The following is a 20,427-nucleotide window of genomic DNA, read 5'->3' as shown; positions in this document are numbered from 1 at the left end:
AGTTAAAAGCACCGCAGCTCTTCCAGAAGATCCAGGTTAGATTTCGAGCACCCATGTTGGGCAGCTCACAACGGGCAGTAACTCCACTTCCACGGGATCTGATGCCTCTTCTGGCCTCCACGGGCACCTGCACATATGTACACACACACACACACTATATATATATATATATATATATATATATATATATATATATACACATGTACTGAGGAGGCAGAAGCAGACTGATCCCTGTGAGTTGGAGGCCAGCCAGGACCACACACAGTAAGTCTTCAGATGTAGTTCCTGCATGCCCAAACTCCTTCCTGCCACAAGAAAAGGGCAGTACAGAGTGGAGCTCAGGTGGCTTCTTGGGGGGATTCTAATTCGTGATCTCAGACCTCCAAACCAACAAGAAAACAGAAATAATTTGGTTCACACTGGTATCTGGGTAGAGCTAAGAAAACAGTATAAGTTTATAGGCAATGGTGGAGGGAAACAGGACAAGGGGCTGGCGAGATGGCCCAGTGGGTAAAGCACTTGCCATGCATGTCAGGGGCTAGAGTTCGGGTTGCCAGAACCCAAGTAAATGCCGGGGAGGTGTAGTGACCTGGAGCTAGAGACAAACAACCCCTGGAAGAAGCTGGCTTGCTCAAGTATGAACTCTGGGTTCAAGTGAGAGAGCCTACCTGAATATATAAAATGGAGAGCCCCTGAGGGAAACAAACATCTGGTCTCACAGGCATGTCATGCATGGGCACCCACGAACCCACTCACTTTCACTAGTACCCAAGAATACATACACACTTTTTATTTTTAAAGCAGACTGGGATGCTCAGTTGGAAGAGTGTTTGCCTGGTATGTACAAAGTCCTTGGTTCGAGCCCTAGCACTGCATGAAGCTAGGGACACATGCTTCCGAGGTGAGTTTCTGGCCAGCCTGGACTCTATAAGACCCTGTCTTCAAAAAGACCAACGATAAAGAAAAGAAAAACCTGAGTGGTTAAGAACACTGTTGCTCTTGTAGAATGCCTAGGTTCAATTCCCAACACCCACATGGACAGGTGTTAACTCCCCATAACTGCAGTTCTAAGGGATCTTGCAATCCTCCAAGTCTCCACTCTGGAGAGGTGAGCGCTCCCCCCCCCCCCCCATCTCCACGTCCCATTCCTATGGCACCAGCACTGTTCCCTTTGGGGGAGCATGTTAATGCTACTTTAATATAGGTTTTAAGTATGGGTGTTAAGAAAGAGAGGCAGTCTCATAGAGAGGACAGCACAGCCAAGAGCCAGGCTGGAGGCTCCTCGGAGAGGAAGCTGCTGCACTCGCTGCTTTCTTTCAGAATGATTTGTTTTCTGTTTTGTTTCTCCACGAGACCAGATTAAACCCTAGTGAACAAAGATGGCCTGCCATTCGGTGCTTTACCACCCTCCCCATTCCAGCACATATCAAGATGCTGTCTTGGCAACAGCTTAGCCTGCAAGTGATAATTCAATGTACGTTTTTCACAAACTCAGCTTTAAAAAAATAGAAGTAGAAGGTCCAGATTCACACACAGAAGTAAATGATGTTTATAATTCCAAAATATTTTGCAAGAAGTTCTAGAATAGACTTGTTTAGATTAGCTCAGCGAGCCATGTAAAGCTTGAATAAAATTCTGAAATTACATCAATAACTGACAAAATTCACAAAAAAACTATATACTTTCAAAATATTAAGTGTTCATATCTAATTGCTGTCTTCTCACAATTACCAAATATATGTTTCTTCTTAAAGGAAAATCAACTACTCACTCCTTCCCCTGCTCTTATTCGTCCCTCCCTCTACTGTCTTCCCCCACATACATATGTACATCCTCAGACAGCACACACACCACACACACACACACACACACACACACACTATTGTCACTATTGTCTATGTGTTAGAGCCTTTGAAAGTTAGTTCTCTCTTTCAGATAATATCTACATGGAAAAAACACAAGCTAAAACAGTAATGCAAATTGTAGCAATTGCTACAATGTTTCAGTAAAAATTTACAAGAGAAGATGTGTATGCTATATTCGGTTGGACTGCAACTTCATCGCTGAGTATTGTTAAAACAGAACATAGCTATCAGGGTCGTCTTCTGAACAGTTCTCTTGTAGACCCTGTGGACTTGATGGTGTTTCTGGATCTTGATCTGCTTTGGTTTTTTCCTTCGTTTCTGTAAAATCAAAACACAAAATAATAGATTCAATAGACAATTTTGGCACAGCCTGTCACTCACTTGGAAGAGGGAGACCATGCTACAGGCCTGCATACACATTTCAGCTAAATTAGATAGCAAAATGTCGTGTCACTTCACAGAGATGTGAGGTTTGTGGGGTTTTTTGTTTTTTTTTTTTTGTTTGTTTGTTTTTGGAGACAGGGTTTCTGTGTGTAGCCCTGGCTGTGCTGGAATTCACTTTGTAGACCAGGCTGGTCTCGAACTCACAGAGATCCGCCTGCCTCTGCCTCCCAAGTGCTGGGATTAAAGGTGTGCACCACCACCGTCCGATGGGATTCTTTTTTAGAGAGAGCAGTATGTGCTGTTTTTGAAAGATTTATTTTTGTTTTGTTTTTTTTTGTTGTTTTGTTTTTTTTTTTTTTTTTTTTGGTTTTTCGAGACAGGGTTTCTCTGTGGTTTTGGAGCCTCTCCTGGAACTAGCTCTTGTAGACCAGGCTGGTCTCGAACTCACAGTGAAAGATTTATTTTTAAGTGTATTTGTGTGCTGGGTTTGTTTGTGTGCACCAGGCGTATGCAGGAGTCCTTCAAAGCTAGAGAAAGGCATTAGACCTCCTGGAACTGGAATTACAGGCACCTGTAAAGAAAGTCACCATGGGTGCTAGAAGCCAAATTTGAGTCTTCTGCAAGAACAGTACATGCTCTTAACCACTAAGCCCTTTCTCCTCTAGGCCAAGGTGGATTTTGTTGGCTTGTTTTGTTTTACAGAGTCGCATTATGTAGCACCAGCTGTACGGAACTCACTATGCATGCTGACCTGGAACTCACGGAGATCCACCTGCCTCTGCCCCTTCAATGCTAGGATTAAAGGTGTACACCAGCACCCCTAGCTCAGGATGCTGTGTTTAAAAAGAGGGATGTATGTCTCTATCCTCTCTCCCTTTCTCTCTTTCTCTCTCTCAGTGTGCGTGCATGTGTGTGAGTATGTGTGCGCGCATGCACGCGTACGTGTGTGGCCTTTTTAGGGGTTGAGAAATGTCTGACTGCTTAAGAGGACTTGGGGCTCTCCCAGAGGACTGAGCAATAAAAAACAACCAGCACAGTTACATAGTGAGTACTAGCTCAGAAACCAAAAAAGAGCATTTTTTGCACATAATTAATCCTATTCCAGGTTTGTTTCTCTTACTATGGTTTCTCAAAATGGGTAAATAGAATTCCCAATTATTTAAATGTTTTGGAAATGTGCCAACAGAATGTTGGTCACCTGAAAAATACCTTTTCCTCGAAAGGATTCAGTGATAGTCACAGCTCCCATTGAGATAACTAGCTACTGTCAGCAGCAGCTTTCGATCACGAATCTAGAGGGAGTTGTTACTATTCAAATATCCTACCTTGAGAGAAACGATAGGCACCATCACCGTCCTGGTAGGGAAGAGGGTCCTGTCCTTGGGCCCCATCTGCTTCCTGGGTTTGTTGTGGAAGGCAGTCTTTAGGCCCATCCCTTTTCTCACAGGTCTTGATAGAGAGGTCTTCAGGCCCAGGCATTTCATGGCAGGCTTCAGGTGAATATTCTTCAGGCCCAGGTGAATCTTGGATTGTTTCAGGAGAGGAAACTGTAGGCTCAGTGTGTTTGTAGATCTCATGAGAAATGAATTCAGGTTCCGTTCCTCCTTGGCGTGTTTTTATAGAAACGTCTTCAGACGCACTGCGTTCTCGTGTTTCAGGAAAGCAGCCTCCAGTCACAGCCAAGCCCTGATCTCCTTGGCAAGCGGTTTTCTCTGGTGTGACTGATTTGGGGCATGCGTCAAGTGGGCAGCCTTCAGGCACATCTGATGGGGGGAGTGCTGCAGGAGAGCATCCTGGGCCAGCAGCATCTCCAAGTGTTGTCCAGGGAACAACGGCTGCCTCTTGATGTGTTTTAGGAGAGAGGACTTCAGGCCTGGCCACATCTTGGCACATTTTCAAAGTATGTTCTTGAAGCACAGCTGGTTCCTGGGACATTTTAGGAGAAAGCGCCTCAGGTCCAGCCATATCTTGGGGTGCCTTGAAAGAATGGTTTTGGGGTACAGCTGGTTCCTGGGACATTTTAGGAGAGAGAGCCTCAGGTCCAGCCATATCTTGGGGTGCCTTGAAAGAATGGTTTTGGGGTACAGCTGGTTCCTGGGACATTTTAGGAGAGAGCGCCTCAGGTCCAGCCATATCTTGGGGTGCCTTGAAGGAATGGTTTTGGAGCATAGCTATTTCCTGACATATTTTAGGAGAGAGCGCCTCAGGTCCAGCCATATCTTGGGGTGCCTTGAAGGAATGGTTTTGGAGCATAGCTATTTCCTGGCATATTTTAGGAGAGAGCGCCTCAGGTCCAGCCATATCTTGGGGTGCTTTTGAAGAATGGTCTTGGGGCACAGCTATTTCCTGGCATATTTTAGGAGAGAGCACCTCGGGTTCAGCCGTGTCTTGGCATAGTTTAGAAGAATGTTGAAGTGCAGTCATTTCTTGGCACGTGCTAGGAGAGCGGTCTTCCGGTTTGGCCGTGTGTTTGTATGCTTGCGAGTGGTTCTGTATTGCTCTCTCCTGGCGCACTTCAGCACAGTGTTGTGCAGGTGGGGGGCACACCACCAGTGGGGGGACTGCAGTCACAGGACTTACAGGGCACTCCATTTCTGCCTGCACCCTTTGCTTTTCTGCCTGCACCTTTGTGCCTCTTTGTCTCGTTCGGCCTCTTGAATTTCCTTTTCCTGTGCCTTGACACTTGCGTTTTTTCTGTTCTCTGCAGAGAGACCAGAATGAATGTCAGCAACAGGGCTACAGGATTTAAATGGATGCTTCCAATACCCACCCCTGTCTTTGTGGCCTTGTTATATGACCTTAAACAAGCCCTTACTCTCCCCAGACCTCAGTCTCTGAGTTTGCAAAATAAACAGCCCTGAGAGTCCTCAGTGTTCACTGCTCGGAAAGTGTCCATGCAGGATTTTATGGTTTTAAAACTAGAGTGTGTGTGCATGTGTGTGTGTGTGCATGTGTGTGTGTGTGCATGTGTGTGTGTGTGCATGTGTGTGTGTGTGTGCATGTGTGTGTGTGTGCATGTGTGTGTGTGTGTAATGGGGGGGTGAGAGGGAACACTCAATCTTGGGAAGGTGGTTCTGAGCGTAAAGGACTTAGCTGAACTCTGTCTTCAGCACCCAGGTGAAAACAGAGTGTGTGGTGCCGTGAGTTTGTAATCTCAGAGCTGCAGAGGCAGAGATCCCTGGACCCTCCTGGCCAGCTAGTGGATCCTAATCGATAAGCTCCAGGTCAGTGAGAGACCCTGTCTCAAAGGCGGTGGCTATTGTTCCTGAATATGACACTTCAGGTTGTCTGCCTACTTGCTCACACTTGCACGCACACGCACACACACACAAATACACATATGTGCATATACCTGTACATATGCATGCACTAGAGAGAGGGTGTTAACGTAACCTAAGAATATATGAAAAACCTATGGAAACTCACTGCTTGGTGAGCTAACTGAAGTCTTTATTAGGACTGAGGTGATGGCTCAGCCCGTCCTGCAAAGCCTGCTGGCCTGCATTCATTTACAATCCGTGTGGTGGGAGAAGAAAAGTGACCCAGGATTCATGCAGTGGGAGGAGAGAACGGTCTCCCCAAAGTTGTCCTCTGACTTCTGCATGCACGGATGCACCCACACCGTCACATACTAAATCAATAAAATGTAACTTAAAATATAACTACAAAATCGAGCTTGGATGGAGAGATGGATCAAGAGTTAAAAAGTATATACTATTCTGGCCAAGGACTCAAATTTGTTTCCCACCATCCACATGGGGCAACTCACAACTGCATATAATGCCAGCTCCAGAGGGATCCCATGGACCTCTGGCCTCTGGGTGCATCTGTTCTTACGTGCACACACGCGCATGCACACACAATTTTTAAATAATAATAATTTTTTAAAATATGAAACAAAGCCAGTGAGATGGCTCAGTGGGTAAAGGAACTTGCCATCAAGCCCAATTCATCCCTAGGGCTTGTATGGTGGACATAACCAACTGTGAAAGTTGTGTTCTGACTCTCTAATAAATTCTTTTTCTCTCAAGTCATCGTCATCATCAAGACCAGAGAAAACACACAGTTCAGTGGAAAACACACAGATAAAATAAAGCGTAAAGCTGGGTGTAGTGATGCACACCTTTAATCCCAGCACTTGGGAGGTAGAGGCAGGTGAATCTCTGTGAGTTCTAGGATAGCCAGGGCCACACAGAGAAACCCTATCTCGAAAAAAAAAAGTAAAATAATAATAATAAAATTTGTTTTAAAGATACAAAACTATCTGAGTGGCCTAAAGTTTAGTCCATGCTCCCTTGTGACTAGGGCAAGTCATTCATCTCTCCATTTCTTGACTACCTTAGAGGTAAGATGAGACAAATAATACCTTCCAATTGTGTGTGGAATTATGGCCTTGGGTGAATGACTCACAAACAGTATAAAGTAGGGCTACAGCATTACCATAGGAGCCATCTCTAGGCTTCCCTATGTCTCTGGCACTATCCTGCCGTATTTCCTTCAGGCCAGGAGGTAAATGCTATTATCGCCATTGTGCGGAGGACAAAATTGAGGTGCAATGGGATGTTCTGTAAATTGCCCAAGGCCAGTGACTAGGAAGTTGGATGTCAGGATGGTCATTTCTGCTTATGAGCTAGGCCTTCCACCTGCCCTCTAATTTTAACATACATGAACGCTCTGCCTGCATGTCCATCTATACTGCGTGGGAGCAATGCTCTTGACAGCTGAGCTGTCTCTCCAGCCCCTTGTTTTCATGTGTCAGTATGTGTTCTCACTAAGCCACGTGAGGCCTAGAACTCACAGCTTCCAACCACCACTCTCTCGAGGGCTGGGGTTACTCATATGCACTACCAAGCAGGCCTTATGCACCTTTTTTTTTTTTAACACTAGCAGAACCAATAAAGGGTAGCAAGAGCTATCCTGGATGATCCAGCTTCAGTGGCTGGAGACTGCCTCAGGAGATGGTGAAAATACAGAGAAAGAAAACGGGGGAAATTTCTGTTGCCATGACTCTACTGCTGAGATATTGGGCAAGAGAGTAAACCCACTGGAGACTACATTAAAAACAAACAAAATAAAACACACAAGCACACCACCACCTGACGTAGGATGCATGGGAAAATGGCGTGAGCAAGAGCATGGATGTGCAACATGCACACTCATGCCCGCCTCAGGTAAGGAACCTACCCAAGGAGCCATTGCGACGTCTGCTTCTCCTGCACTTCGGCTTTCCTCTTCCTGAGTTGCTCTCTGTTCCTCAGACTCCAAGTTCCAATGACTTCTGCTGGGTGAGAAGGAAAGTTACTGGGGGCTGTGACGGTGACCCGCGGGTGCCTCAGCAAGTATCCTGCCCCCGGAGCTTTGTTTATTTAGTTATTATTTGTAAGTCTTATTATTTCATGTCTATGGGTGTTTTGTCACCACGTGTATACCTGGTGCCTAAGGGGGCCAGAAGAGGGCATCAGATACCTTGGACCTGGCATTAGGGACAGTTAGGAAACATTTGAACCCAGTTCCTCTGGAAGATCAACAAGTGCTCTTGAATGCTGAGTCATCTCTCCAGCCCCCTACAGATTTTTAGACCCCCTATTCTGAGTTTTACCCTTGATTTTTGAGGTCAAGGACCATGTCTTCCTTGTTCTTGCACCTTCAGAGAATATGGAAGAGATTTTTTTTTTTTGAGGCAGGGTCTCACACGTTAGACCTGGCCTGGAACTTGCTGGGTAGACTAGGCTGGCCTCAGACTCATAGAAATCCGCCTGCCTCTGCCCCTGAGTGCTGGAAGAGGAGGCATGCAGCAACGCACACCCAGTGGAGCAGACATTTAGTGAGAATTTGAGTGAGAAAAGCTTAGAGTCCTACACAGATGGTATTTGTTCAAAAGTGCACTATTGACCTACTGACTTATTAAAAATTATATTTAAGTAATAGAAGAAAAATGGGTCATGTTTGGTCATCTTTGACATAATAACCTGCTTTCATTGTATTCCCTATTTGCATCCAGGCCATATATTATTCAAAGTAGTTATGATAGCATACTGTGATCCTATCTTTTATTAACCTAACTTAGATCAAAGATAGTTCCTTCACACAGTCTTCAACACTCTAATTTCCCTGTGACACGGTACTTAAGCTAGCTGACACATCTCTAGCCAGTCACTCCACTCACGGGAAACACAGCATATCACTACTTGTTTTTGTCCTTTTTATATCAAACTGTAATCATATCCAACTGATAGTTGAGTGATGGTGACACACATCTTTAATCCCAGCTCTCAGGAGACAAAGGTAGGCGAGTCATTGAGTTCAACGTCAGCCTGGTCTACAAAGTGAGTTCCAGACCAGCCTGGGCTACACAGAGAAACCTGATAATAATTAATAATAATAATAATAATAATAATCCCCAACTGAAATAAGCATATTCACTCATCTAACCTTTCTTTCTCTTTTGGAGAAAGGAATGGTAGACAGGGTGCATTCTGTCTAGAGGGATCTGGCACATCTGTAGGTGGCCTTGGATTCCCGATCCCAAGCCTCCAGAGTGCTCCACCACATCTGTTCAACTTGTGCTTTTATTATTAGAATTTTGTCCTTAGGATTATGTTTCTTTTTTTTTTTTTTTTTTTTTTTGGTTTTTTGAGACAGGGTTTCTCTGTGGCTTTGGAGCCTGTCCTGGAACTAGCTCTGTAGACCAGGCTGGCCTTGAACTCACAGAGATCTGCCTGCCTCTGCCTCCCGAGTGCTGGGATTAAAGGTGTGCACCACCATCGCCCGGCAGGATTGTGTTTCTTAAAATTATTTGAGATACTCAGGTACTATGAAAAGCAAATTCCGGCCTGGGATGATGGCTCAGCAGGTAAAGCACTTGCCTCGGAAGCATAAGGACCACAGTTCATATCTCCAGTACCCAAATGCACAGGTTAAGTGAGTCTGGTGCCTGACACGGGGATTCCCAAAGCAAACGGGCTAAGTAGACAGGTCAAACTGGCAAGCTTGGGGTTCAGGTTTGTGATTCTAACTCAATAAATAAGAAAGAGAATGATGAAGGAAAAAGACACTCAATGTCAACCTCTTGCCTAAACAACACACACAAACACACGGGTTCATATACATGCAAATATGCATCACACACACAAAGTTTGCAAGAACATTTTTTTAAAGAAGTCTATTACCATCTGGGTGGTGGTGGCGCATGCCTTTAATCCCAGCACTTGGGAGGCAGAGGAAGGCAGAATGCTGTGAGTTCAAGGCCAGCCTGGTCTACAGAGTGAGTTCCAGGACAGGCTCCAAAGCTACACAGAGAAACCCTGTCTTGAAAAACCAAGGAAAGAAAAAAAAAAAAAAAAGAAGTCTATTCCTACCTAAGTTTGAGAAAAACTAGTAGGCCTTTGACACTAAACCTCTCAGCCTGTGGCTGTCCAATATGCACTGGGAACTCCAAGAAACGAAGTGCCCTTGGATTAGGACACTTTTTGTTCTTAAGACAAGAGTTCTTTCTTTCTCTCCTTCCCTCCCCCCTCCCTCCATTCCTTTCTTTTCTTTTTTTTTCTGGTAGTGCTGGGAATTGAACCTAGGGCCTCACACATGCTAGGTAAGCATTATGCTACTGAGCTCCATCCCCAGCTCAGGGATTCTTGATGAGGAAAAATTATATTTTCACCCACTTCTAAGTACATTTTCCTCTACAGTGCGAATGTAAGTAAAAGCCACAGTGGCTTTAGTAGCGTGGCACTTTATCACTCAAATAAATGACAGAATGTTTTCCTATATGACACCACAATTCTTGCATGTAGTATCAGTGACCACTTGTGGGTATGGATCTGTTGGATCTGATGCTATGTTTATTAGACCCTCTACTGTATACATGACTTCATGCATCTATAAATAAGCACATATATTGCTATATCACAATTTCAACAATGTTGATTACTCTCTTAGTGCAATGATGTCTTTAATTTTTTTTTATTTTAAGAAAGGGTACATAGGTTCATCAGAAGCTACAAGTTTTCCAACTGTGTCTTTGAGTATCTCAAAGTCCAGGGTTCGACAAAACTTTGAGAAATCCTGCTTTAGAACAGACCGTAAGATAAATTAGAAGGCAAAAGAGTGAGCATTCAGATAGACCAGGCCCCAGTGGAACTCCTGTTGCTATATCCTTCCAGATGTCCTGCCAGCCTGCTCTGCCTTGGAACAGAAGGAGTGTCCTGGGTACCTTCACTATCTTTCATTGAAGAGAATTTTTCACTAATTGTTTACTGCCCATTGTGTTTCTTTAGACCCCGAGGTTCTTAGCACCAAAATGCAACTCAGCAGGTCACAGTTCATCTTCCCATGGATGTATCTCATTTCTCTTTTATACCTAATCAATAAAAGAGGAAAATAACGTGTCCCCCACAGCCACCACCTCTGCAGGTCTGTCATTACCTGGGACACGGGCTCTCCGTGGATGAGGTTCAGGTGTCTGGAGGAGCTTCAGGTGAGATTCATGCTTCCCCACGTCCATCTCTGCACACCACCTTCTTGGTATTCGCTCTGACTTCACCAGCGCCCTAAAAGCTTTTTTTAAAATGTCAAAACTAACACTTAAAAAACACACACACACACACACTCAAGTTTGCTTGTCACTTCCCGCCTAAAAGTTTTATCTGGTTAGACCACAGCTGTGAGCAAATTCCACTCTTCTTTATCACACTGCACAGGTGTGAAGGGGAAATGGCTGGGCTGGCCCTGTCCTCCTGCAAGCTCCATATTTATCCAGGGACCCCTCTGGCACAGTCTGGTGTGTGCAGCCTCCTGCCCAGCAGCCATGTGGCTCCTTGTGCCAGCATGTACCTGGATTCCTTTTTAAGGCACTGGCTGACTGGGGGTTGTGCACTCCAGGCTGTGACTAGAGTGGTGGCTTTTTTTAATGAATGGAGATGACTGAGTGTAGAAAGAACCCTGGGTCTAGGTTCTGATCAACTCAGTGGCCCAGAGCAACCCACATCCCTTTCCTGTGCCTCTGTTTGCAAAATGAGTAAATAGTCACTCTCTTGCCTATTTCATATGTTTCTTTTTCTTCTTTTTTTTTTTTTTGTGGTGGGGGTGGTTTGAGACAGGGTTTCCCTATGTAGCTTTGGAGCCTGTCCTGGAACTCACTCTGTAGATCAGGCTGGCCTCAAACTCACAGAGATCTGCCTGCTGGGATTAAAGGCATGCACCACCACCACCCAGCCTACATTTCTTATGACACTGAAGATTGTGGAGTTAGCTATTGATTAATCTTCCTGGATGTGACTCTTCGCCTTCCCCTATTGTAAACTATTAGCAAGCCTTGCTGTGTGTCTCCCTAGATTAGGCAGGAAATGGACACAAAGCCCTAACATTCAACACTAATCTCTACACTCGTGCTCAACCACTCAGAACGTCTAGTGACCGCTGTCAGTTCACCCAGGGGAAGCTGGAAAGCCTCTGAGGGAAAAGACTCGGCGTTGTGTTCCAGAAGCCAAGCTGAAGTCAAAGGAACTTCTCTCTCTCTCTCTCCAGTGATCACCAGACCGATGAAGGAGAGGGGCTCAGGAGACCGTGGCTCAGCCAAGGAGGGAATACAGAAGCCAAGGTCAGGAGACACAGGACCCATTGTGTTCTGGAGCCAGACTAAGAGAGAAAAGGTTTGGATTCCAGAGCCTCTTGAGTTCAAGCTAGAGTGGAGCCAGCACAGACCTGGAACGCAGAGACAGTAGCCCTGGCTTTGTGGGTTCACAGGGATAGTGAAGCCTCTTTAGTTATGCAAGACATCTTCTGTATGCCTGGCACATCGATAAGTGGTACTTTTGGTATCTAACCTCCATAAATGTTAGCTGCTTTATTAATAATAAAAGTGTGAGCCCAGCATAGAGGCACACACTGTCATCCTGGAACTTGGAAGGTAAATGCAGAAGGATTAGAAGTTCAAGATTACCCTCAGCTCCATAGGGAGCTCGGGGCCAGCCTGGGCTACATGTGAACTTCTTCCTCTGTGTCTCTCCTGCTACCTTCTTTCTCTTTATGCACATATGAATGCACATACCTTCTCCTATGTGTGTATAGTAAAATACATACAAAGGGGGTGACCAGCCGAATGTGGTGGTGCACATGAGTTTCCTAGTGAGTTTAAACTATAACTTGATCTGCCAAACGCTAGTTACTTTTTTTCTTCTTTGCTTTGAGACAAAATCTCCTTCATAGCCCAGGCAGATCTCAACTCACCATCCTCCTGCCTCAGCTTCCTGAGTGCTATGATTGTATACATGTGTCAGCATGCTAACTGAGGAATAAGTTCTTAGATATAGCAAACACCCAAGGCCCTGCCACTAAATTGTATCTTCATACTGAACAAGCAAGACTTACGCTCCATTCTATTTCTTAGTCCCTTGATCTTTCTCTTATGTAAACCAATTAAAGTTCAGGTAACTCTGAGGCAGGGTGCTAGTCAGAGGAGCCTCATAGAAAATAATAACAGGCATTTTCTACAATCTACCTCTTAAATTTTTTTAGATTTTTCATGTATAGGATTAAAGGTCTCAATACAATTTTTAAAATTACGTGTTTTATAATCTAAACCAGCATTTTAAATGTTCTGATGTTTGTTTTTTGTTTTGTTTTTGTTTATTTTGAGGCGGGATCTCTCTACATAGCCCTGGCTGTCCTGGAACTCAGTATGTAGGCCAGGCTGGCCTATAACTCACAGGATTCTGTCTGCCTCTGCTTCCTGAGTGCTGGGATTAAAGTCATGTGCCACCATGTTTTGCCCTAGAACGTTTTAATTCTCAATAGCTGAGTGATAGTTCAATAATAAATATTGTAGACTAGTTATTGCGAAATCCTTCTGAGAACACCTTCAGAGGATGGCAGAGGTACTTCTAAATCAGATTTTCTCCAAAGGGACAGACAACATGTTTTCCTTTCTTAAAATCAGTGTCTAATACATCCCAGGATGAGTTTTGAACACCTGATCCTTCTGCCCCATCTCCCAAGTGCCAGGATTACTGGAATTACAGGCAGGCACCACCACACCCTTTTGGTGCTAAAATGGAACCTAGGAACTCATGAATGCTACGCAAGTACTCTACCAACTGAGCCACATTGCCAGCCCAAGGACATGCATTATTATTGGAAGGAACTAGAACTTAGGTCTTTCGTGCTCATGACAACTCCCCAGGACCATTCTCTGTCTCCGCCCCACTTCCCTTGTATCTAGAAACAGGGTGAAGAGAAACTCCAGAGGGTGGGGTCTCAAGTTAACAAACTGAGGGTGATGCTGGGTGGGGGAGATCAGTGGAGATGCTTTGGAGGGAACTAGATTGGAAGCCAGGCAAGGTGTCTCTAGGGTGATAAGCAGTCAAGAGCGGGAATTTGGGACAGAAATAACCACACTGTTATTTTGCAAGCCTGACTTAGGGTCCCGCTGTCTATAGAAAAGTTTAGCTTTATTACCAGAATGTGAGAGTTTTGCATTCTACCTATAAGGCCAGCTCTTTTAAACAAAAGCTGCCTTATTTTAGAGATATGTGCAATGTACACAAAGCCTCCCTCTGGGCTCAAACTCTTGGCAGAATGGGCAAATACCAGTCTTGAGTCACCTGTTTGTCCCCATAACATGATCTTGAAGGAGGCTTGGCCCCTGTCATCTCCATAAGTGCCCACACTGCAGTGTGTGGGGACAGCTTCCTGGGGTGAGGGACAGTGACTGCTGTGACTTACTTAAAACGCTACCATAGTCATTCTAGAATTCTTGCCGTTGCCACTCACCCAATGCCCAGCTCTAGGAAGCTGAGGTAGGAGTGGAAAGTGTAAGGTCATCCTGGACTAAGTGAGGCCTGTTTAAAATAAAAAAAAGAAAAGCCCTGACATTATGTAGTTTTCAGGTGGTTTTTGTTGTTGTTGTTGTTATTTGTTTGTTTTTTGTTTATGTTTGCTTTTTTTGAGACAGGATTTCTTTCTGTACTCCTGACTGTCCTGAAACTCTTTCTGTAGATCAGGGTGACCTCTAACTCACAGAGATCCACCTGCCTCTACCTCCCAAGTGCTGGAGTTAAAGACATGTGCCGCCGCCACCACCTAGCAATAGTCTACAGTTTTAAAAAGAAAGCAAGTAATATCAGTGTATCCGATGACAATAATAAACAGGAATACAGGGATAAGAATAAAGGGACAGGGGTCCTGTGTCGATGAATGATTCTTTGTGGTAAATGCCTTCATGTAAAGAAGCCGGACAATGGTGGCACATGCTTTTAATCCCAGCACTCGGGAGGCAGAGGCAGGCGGATCTCTGTGAGTTTGAGGCCAGCCTGGTCTACAAGAGTTAGTTCCAGGACAGGCTCCAAAACTACAGAGAAACCCTGTCTCAAAAAAAAAAAAAAACAAAACCATGGATAAAAGGGTTTACTGTGTGATTCCCTGTGTGTCACACTGCAGCTTCCATGACGAGAGTTTCCCTTTCTTCCTTTTTTTCCCTTTTTTTCTCTTAAATTTTATTTTTGTTTTATTCTGGGAGAGAGGGGGATGGGTGGGATCGGGAGGCGTGATGTGAAAGACAAAGAATTAAAAAAAAAGTTAAAACAAAAGGGAGCTGGGTGGTGGTGGCGACGCCTTTGATCCCAGCACTCAGGGGCAGAGGTAGGCAGATTTGTAAGTTCAAGGCCAACCTGGTGTACAGAGCAAGTTCTAGGACAGGCTCCAAAGCTACCCAGAGAAATCCTGTTTCAATAAATAAGAATAAAGGGACGGTCAGTGGTGGCTGTTGGTGGCTGTTGGTGGCTGCTGTGGGAGAGTGAAGCTTGACTTGGGGAGGAAGGATGCTGACAGCTCAGAGATCTCCCAGGCAGAGGGCCTAAGGAGAGGGAGGGATAAGGAGAAGGCTCAGGCCTATGGGGCTGGACGGCCATGGATGAGTTGAGCAGAGGACTAACACAATCTGACTCCTGACTTTAAAAGGTGGTTCCGGCTTCTGTGTGGGCTGGGAAGGAGGTGAACCAGGGAGAGCAGTCAGAAGGGCATCTCCATGGTCCAAGTATCAGATGGCGCAGCTTGGACTTCAAGAGTGATGGGGAAGCAGTGGGTCAGAAAATAGCATGGTGGCTGCGTTAACTTACAAATGGGGTGTGGGTTGAAAAAGCCAAAGACAAGGGTTTGGGTCTGAAGGGCTGGGAGGATGGAGTCGTTCTGACCAGGAGGAGATGGGGGGAGATAAGCGGTATAATACGAATGTGTTGCCCCAGAGCGAGAGCACAGCCAGGGGAACAGTCAAGGGACGGAGAACCGGAAGAGCAGGGTGGACTGGAAGCCAGATGGAAGGTTGTTCAGCCGGGGAAGACTGACATCTCCCTTAAACTTCACATCAGACTTTGCTGGTGTGAGGAAAAGGAGGCCTGGAGACTGCCCGAACAGTTTCTTTCCTAACAATTCAACCCAGCTAATTACAGGCTATGCATCCTGGGAGGTTAAACATAGATTTGGCTGTGGACATACAGGTTAGACCAGATACATAATTTGCTGAGGCCCCAGGGCAAAATGGAAACCCAGGTCTCTTCCTTTGAACATCATTAAGATTTTTCAAGATGACAGAAACAGACAATAACCTAGCACAGGGCCTCATTCAGCATTTTGCTGGGTCCTTGCAGTATGCTTACAACACAGCTCTTACTGACTGTCCTCCCTTCTCAAACCAAGAAACTCAGAGCTAGGCTAACAGTTTGGGCTTGGAAACTGGGCCTTCAGTCTCCAAACCCGGCCCTTCATGAACTATACGAAACTGGGTATCAAGAGAAGGGACGGTTCTCCTGTCTGCCCACCTGGAGCAGGTCTAACTAAGGAGAGAGGTTTTGGCTGAGTCTTGCTGAAGCCAGGAGGGACTGGAAGTGTGGAAGAGAAGGAGGCACACAGCTGAGAACTTCTGCTGGAGGTCTGTATGGAGGCGGCTCAGTTCTGGAGCAGATGTAATTTAGTCAATAGCAAAGCTGATTAGGAAAAGATAGCATCATTTTAGGCTAGCCTGGGAGTCTTTGTTGTTCTTTTTGAAAAAATCATTTATTTGAGTGTGTGTGCGTGTGCGTGTGTGTGTGTGTGTGTGTGTGCATCCATAGGCACCCTGGTTCAGACTCCTTACATCATATAGATTCCAGGGATTGCACCAAGGGTCAGGTTGGGCAGCAAGTGCCTTTACCTACTGGGCCATCTCACCAGCCCTAGATTTAAACTTTCGATCCTCCTACCCCAGCTTCCCAAGTTGCTAGAATTACAGGCCTGCATCGCTGACTGACAGAATTTTAGAACCCTTAAAGCATGAGAGCCTTGGTCTGCTTCGAGCCATCACTCCTCAGCTAGCTGGTGCTGTGATGACCACGTGAGCAGGGTCTGAAGTAGCCCAAAAGAGCAAAGGGCAAGGGCTGAACCATTTCCTCACAGAGTCACGGCACTCTTTCCCCTCCTCAGTTTCACTCCCTGTAAAACAGAAAAGCAAAGCAGATTCTCTGAGAATTAAGAAGCCCACAAGTGCTCTTTAGGAAATGAGAAGATCTCTGCAGATGTGAGGCCCACGCTTCTGGGCAATACTCATTGCGCATCCGAGAGCTCCAGCGAGGCACCTGGGCCTGTTCTAAAGCATGCTGGGGTGGAATTGTCCAGGGAGGAGCCTCACTGTGTAACCTTGGCTATCCTGGAACTCACTCTGTAGACCACACTGGCCTCCAACTCACAGATATCCACCTGCCTCTGCCTTCCGAGTGCTAGGTCAAAGGCATGTGCCACCACCTCCCGGCTGCCCTCCTTTATTGACAAAATACTTTCTGAAACTTCTGGTTGTTCCTCAGAGAATGGAAGGGGCTTGCTGGCTCCTGTTTCCCTCTTAGTCTGTGGTGATGTGATAACAAGAGCTGTCTCTAGTCACCCAGATGCTGCCCTGCACACACAGATAATGTATTCCACAGCTGTAGAACGGCTGAAGCCTGGCTTCCATCTAGGCCCCATTATCTTAGAAGTATACACTTATACTTTTAATATTAAATTTGATGCTGTATTGTATGTGTATTCTAATATGTGTATGCACAAATATTAAAGTATTTAACAGTAATTCAGCTTAGCGTTGGGGAGTAGACACTAAGGGAGGGAAACTCACTTGCGAAAGGAAAGACACCTGTGTTTCTCTCAAGACAGCATCTGACTGACATCTGTCTATTTGTCCCTGAATGATGGAACTAATAGTGCATCCTCAGGTCCTTCTCCTCCCACACCGCTTCACCCGGTGAGAAGTGGAGCGGAGAGGCAGGGCGCATGCCCAGCAAGGCGCAGATTCAGCACTCAGCCCTGAAACACGCTCAAGAATGGCAAGACCTCCCGCTGCCCGTCCCTCCCATGCACCTGCAATCTAGTTTTTCCTTGCACCTAAGACATTGGTGTTCCTATGTGCGAAAGCTAGTAGTCCCTGTTCTTCAGCGTTTCTGCAGCCAGCGTACTCTGAGCACTTCCTCGTAGCTCGCTCGGCTCGATCGTGGTTTCTCGACAGTGTTCGTCTCTACTCTCCTCTTCCTCCTTACAGGCTTGTCCTTTCACTCCCTAACTGTGGCTGGAGTTGGCTGAGGATGCGTCCCTGTTCCTCTTGGTTTTATCCTCTCGTCTTAGAAGCTCAGCTATTACAGCTATGCAGCAGTACCCACATAAATGAGAACAATGATCCCATTCCCTGATGATCATTCTTTGCGGCCAAGAGGTCTCACGATGCTTAAACTGTAGTGCAGCTGAGCTGAGGCTATGCGCAGCTGACAGAGTGCTGTCCTGCGTGATCTCTTCAGTTTGACCCCCGGCACTGCATATAACAGGTGAGGTACATCCCTATAATCCCAGGATCAGGAGAACCAGAAGTTCTAAGCCATCCTTGACTACCTTGACTAATTAGTGTGAGTTCAAGGTCATCCTGGGCTACCAGAGATTCCCTAAAAAAAAAAAAAAAAAAAAAAAAAAAAGAAAGAAAGAAAAGAAAGAAAAAAAGCAGGAAAAGATAGAGAAGCGACATCTAAACAAGATAAAGGAAAGTAGTCAAAGACTTCTTAAGAGACATCATCTTGATATTATTTGGGGGATGAACAGAAAATATACTTTTTGTCGGGATTGAGTTTGAAGCCAGGGCCTTGGACATGATAGTCAAGCCCCCTACTCCTGAGCTATACCCTGGACCTTTTTTCTTTTTTTTAATGACAAGGATTTTTGTTTTGTTTTTCTAAGACTTTTTGAGACAGGTTGCTCACTAAATTGCCCAGACTGGCCTTGGATTTACTCTGCAGCCAGATAGGCCTTGAATTTGTAACTGATGTGACTCAGCCTCCAAAATAGCTAGGATCTATGATTCAGGCTGTGCCACAGGCCCAGCTTTTCCTTTTGCTGCTCTTCCTTCTCCTGTTCCTTCTCTTTTCTTTCTTATACAGGGTCTCACTATGTACAACCTTGCCTGGAACTCACTCTGTAGGACAGGCTGACTGCTACTTCCAGAGTGCTGAAGCTAAAGGTAGGTGCCACCACGCCTGGCCGTCTGGCTTCTTAAACAGCCCCATAAACTCTTAACTCGCCAATGTCCCTCCATTATCCTTGTTTCTCCTCATACCGCCTCTACCTTTCCCACCGCTTTGTTAGAAAGTATGGGGAAAACCTCAGAAGAGGTTTATTACCCCTCTATCTCTGCTCACTCTCCCAGCCCATCCTGAACAAATCGCTTGAAGATTTCCCCTGTTGCTGAACCCACCATCACCCTGCTTAGAATCCCATAAAGTCTCAGCATGCCTGTGGAAGAAAGACTAACCTTGGTTCAATGGATAATGTCAGCTTCTCAGTGTTCTCTCCCATTCCAGTCAAACAGCACCACTTGCCTTCCCTATTTCTCCTTGGATCTTTCCAGCATGCCCAGTACCTTTGATTAGCCTGTATTCTTCCCTGTGCCCAGCTATCCCGGCAGCAAGTGTCTCCATCACAAAGCCTTTGATGATGGAGGAAGGTCAACACTACACTTTGATGATGCTGACCAGATGATGAGCTCACAGTGGGTACCCAGCACTTACCTGAAGGACCTCTGCCAGCCAATATTAGTCCCATTTACTGGTAAGAAACTATAAATTAACATCCCATAATTTCAAAAGAGGCAGAGCTAAGGCTCAAAACCAAGGCCGTCTGATTCTACAATTCCACTGCCTTTTCAGAACCATGATTTCACTAACAAGCACATATTTTATTTTTTTAAATATTTTATTATTTATTATGTATACAATATTCTGTTTGTGTGTATGCCTGCAAGTCAGAAGACTCCATTACAGATGGTTGTGAGCCACCATGTGGTCACTGGGAATTGAACTCAGGACCCTTGGAAGAGCAGGCAACGCTCTTAACCTCTGAGCCATCTCTCCAGCCCCATATTTTATTTTTCATATATAAATACATATGCTATGCTATATGCATTCACCAAACATTGAATAAATTTCTGATGTCGTTTTATGGTGGTGGGGGGTGATTTTGAGGCAGGGTTTCTCAGTGTGGCCCTACCTGTCCTGGAACGAGTTCTATAGACCAGGTTGGCCTTGAACCCACAGAGATCTGTTTGCCTCTGCCGCCTGAGTGCTGGTATTAAAGGTGTGCGCCACCACTGTCTGGCCTGCTGTTGTTTATTGGAGATCAGAACTTTCATGCAGGTTGGCCTTGAATTCGCCACCCTCATGTCTAGCATCCCAAGTGCTGAGAGTATACACCAGCATTACCATACCTGGCTACACCCTGATCCTTTTATATTGATATATCTATGTTCTGAGGGTAGAGATGGATACCTAATGCTGCTACCATGGAACTGAAAAGGTGAGGATTTTGCATGTTGTAGCCTACGATGACCCTGGCCTTGGTCATCAGCTGGAACTGAAAGGATATCAGAGCTCTCTTTGATATAATAGCTTTTTGTATTTTTTTTCCTGATAGGGATATAGTCTTCACTATATTTCACAGAAATAATAGTAATAACTAATATATATTAAGCCTTTGCTTGCTGTATCCTAGATACTGTCCTACATATGTCATATATGGTAAAAAAAAATTATAGCATCCTTCCAGTTTGATACAACTGAGGTCTCCATTGTATAGAAGAAGCCACTGAAGTACAGGCACTAAACCCAAGTCCTAGGTCCACTCATTGCTG

General features: G+C 45.3%; 1 protein-coding gene across 2 annotated transcripts; it reads right to left on the bottom strand.

Moving 5' to 3' along the window:
- Positions 1-1,524: 1,524 nt before the first annotated feature.
- Hemgn (hemogen) lies at positions 1,525-10,780 on the bottom strand. 2 transcript variants are annotated; one of them, XM_041667806.1, is made up of 4 exons: positions 10,671-10,780; positions 7,434-7,527; positions 3,575-4,950; positions 1,525-2,183 (listed from the first exon to the last, which is right to left on the bottom strand). In XM_041667806.1, the coding sequence occupies exons 1-4, from the start codon at positions 10,747-10,749 to the stop codon at positions 2,074-2,076; spliced, it is 1,659 nt and encodes a 552-aa protein (XP_041523740.1). In that variant the 5' UTR covers positions 10,750-10,780; the 3' UTR covers positions 1,525-2,073. The 2 variants fall into 2 exon arrangements, with proteins under 2 accessions (XP_041523740.1, XP_041523739.1); XM_041667805.1 differs by having other exon boundaries at positions 7,434-7,530; positions 10,671-10,773.
- Between the last annotated feature and the right edge of the window lie 9,647 nt (positions 10,781-20,427).

This window comes from Microtus oregoni, unplaced genomic scaffold (assembly GCF_018167655.1).
Source record: "Microtus oregoni isolate MIOR12 unplaced genomic scaffold, Mior012 000017F_ref0000208, whole genome shotgun sequence".
Classification (NCBI taxonomy): Eukaryota; Metazoa; Chordata; class Mammalia; order Rodentia; family Cricetidae; genus Microtus; species Microtus oregoni.
The sequence above is the reverse complement of the archived record's forward strand: the minus strand, read 5'-3'. Positions and strand labels throughout refer to the sequence as shown.

Bases quoted from the DNA above. Each gene is read 5' to 3' on its own strand.
- Hemgn (XM_041667805.1), bottom strand. From the start codon at position 10,749: ATGGACGTGGGGAAGCATGAATCTCACCTGAAGCTCCTCCAGACACCT. The intron at 7,531-10,670 runs GTAATGACAGAC...CTTCTCACCCAG, and splicing joins ACGGAGAGCCCGTGTCCCAG to CAGAAGTCATTGGAACTTGG. The intron at 2,184-3,574 runs GTAGGATATTTG...TTGATTTTACAG, and splicing joins TGCCTATCGTTTCTCTCAAG to AAACGAAGGAAAAAACCAAA.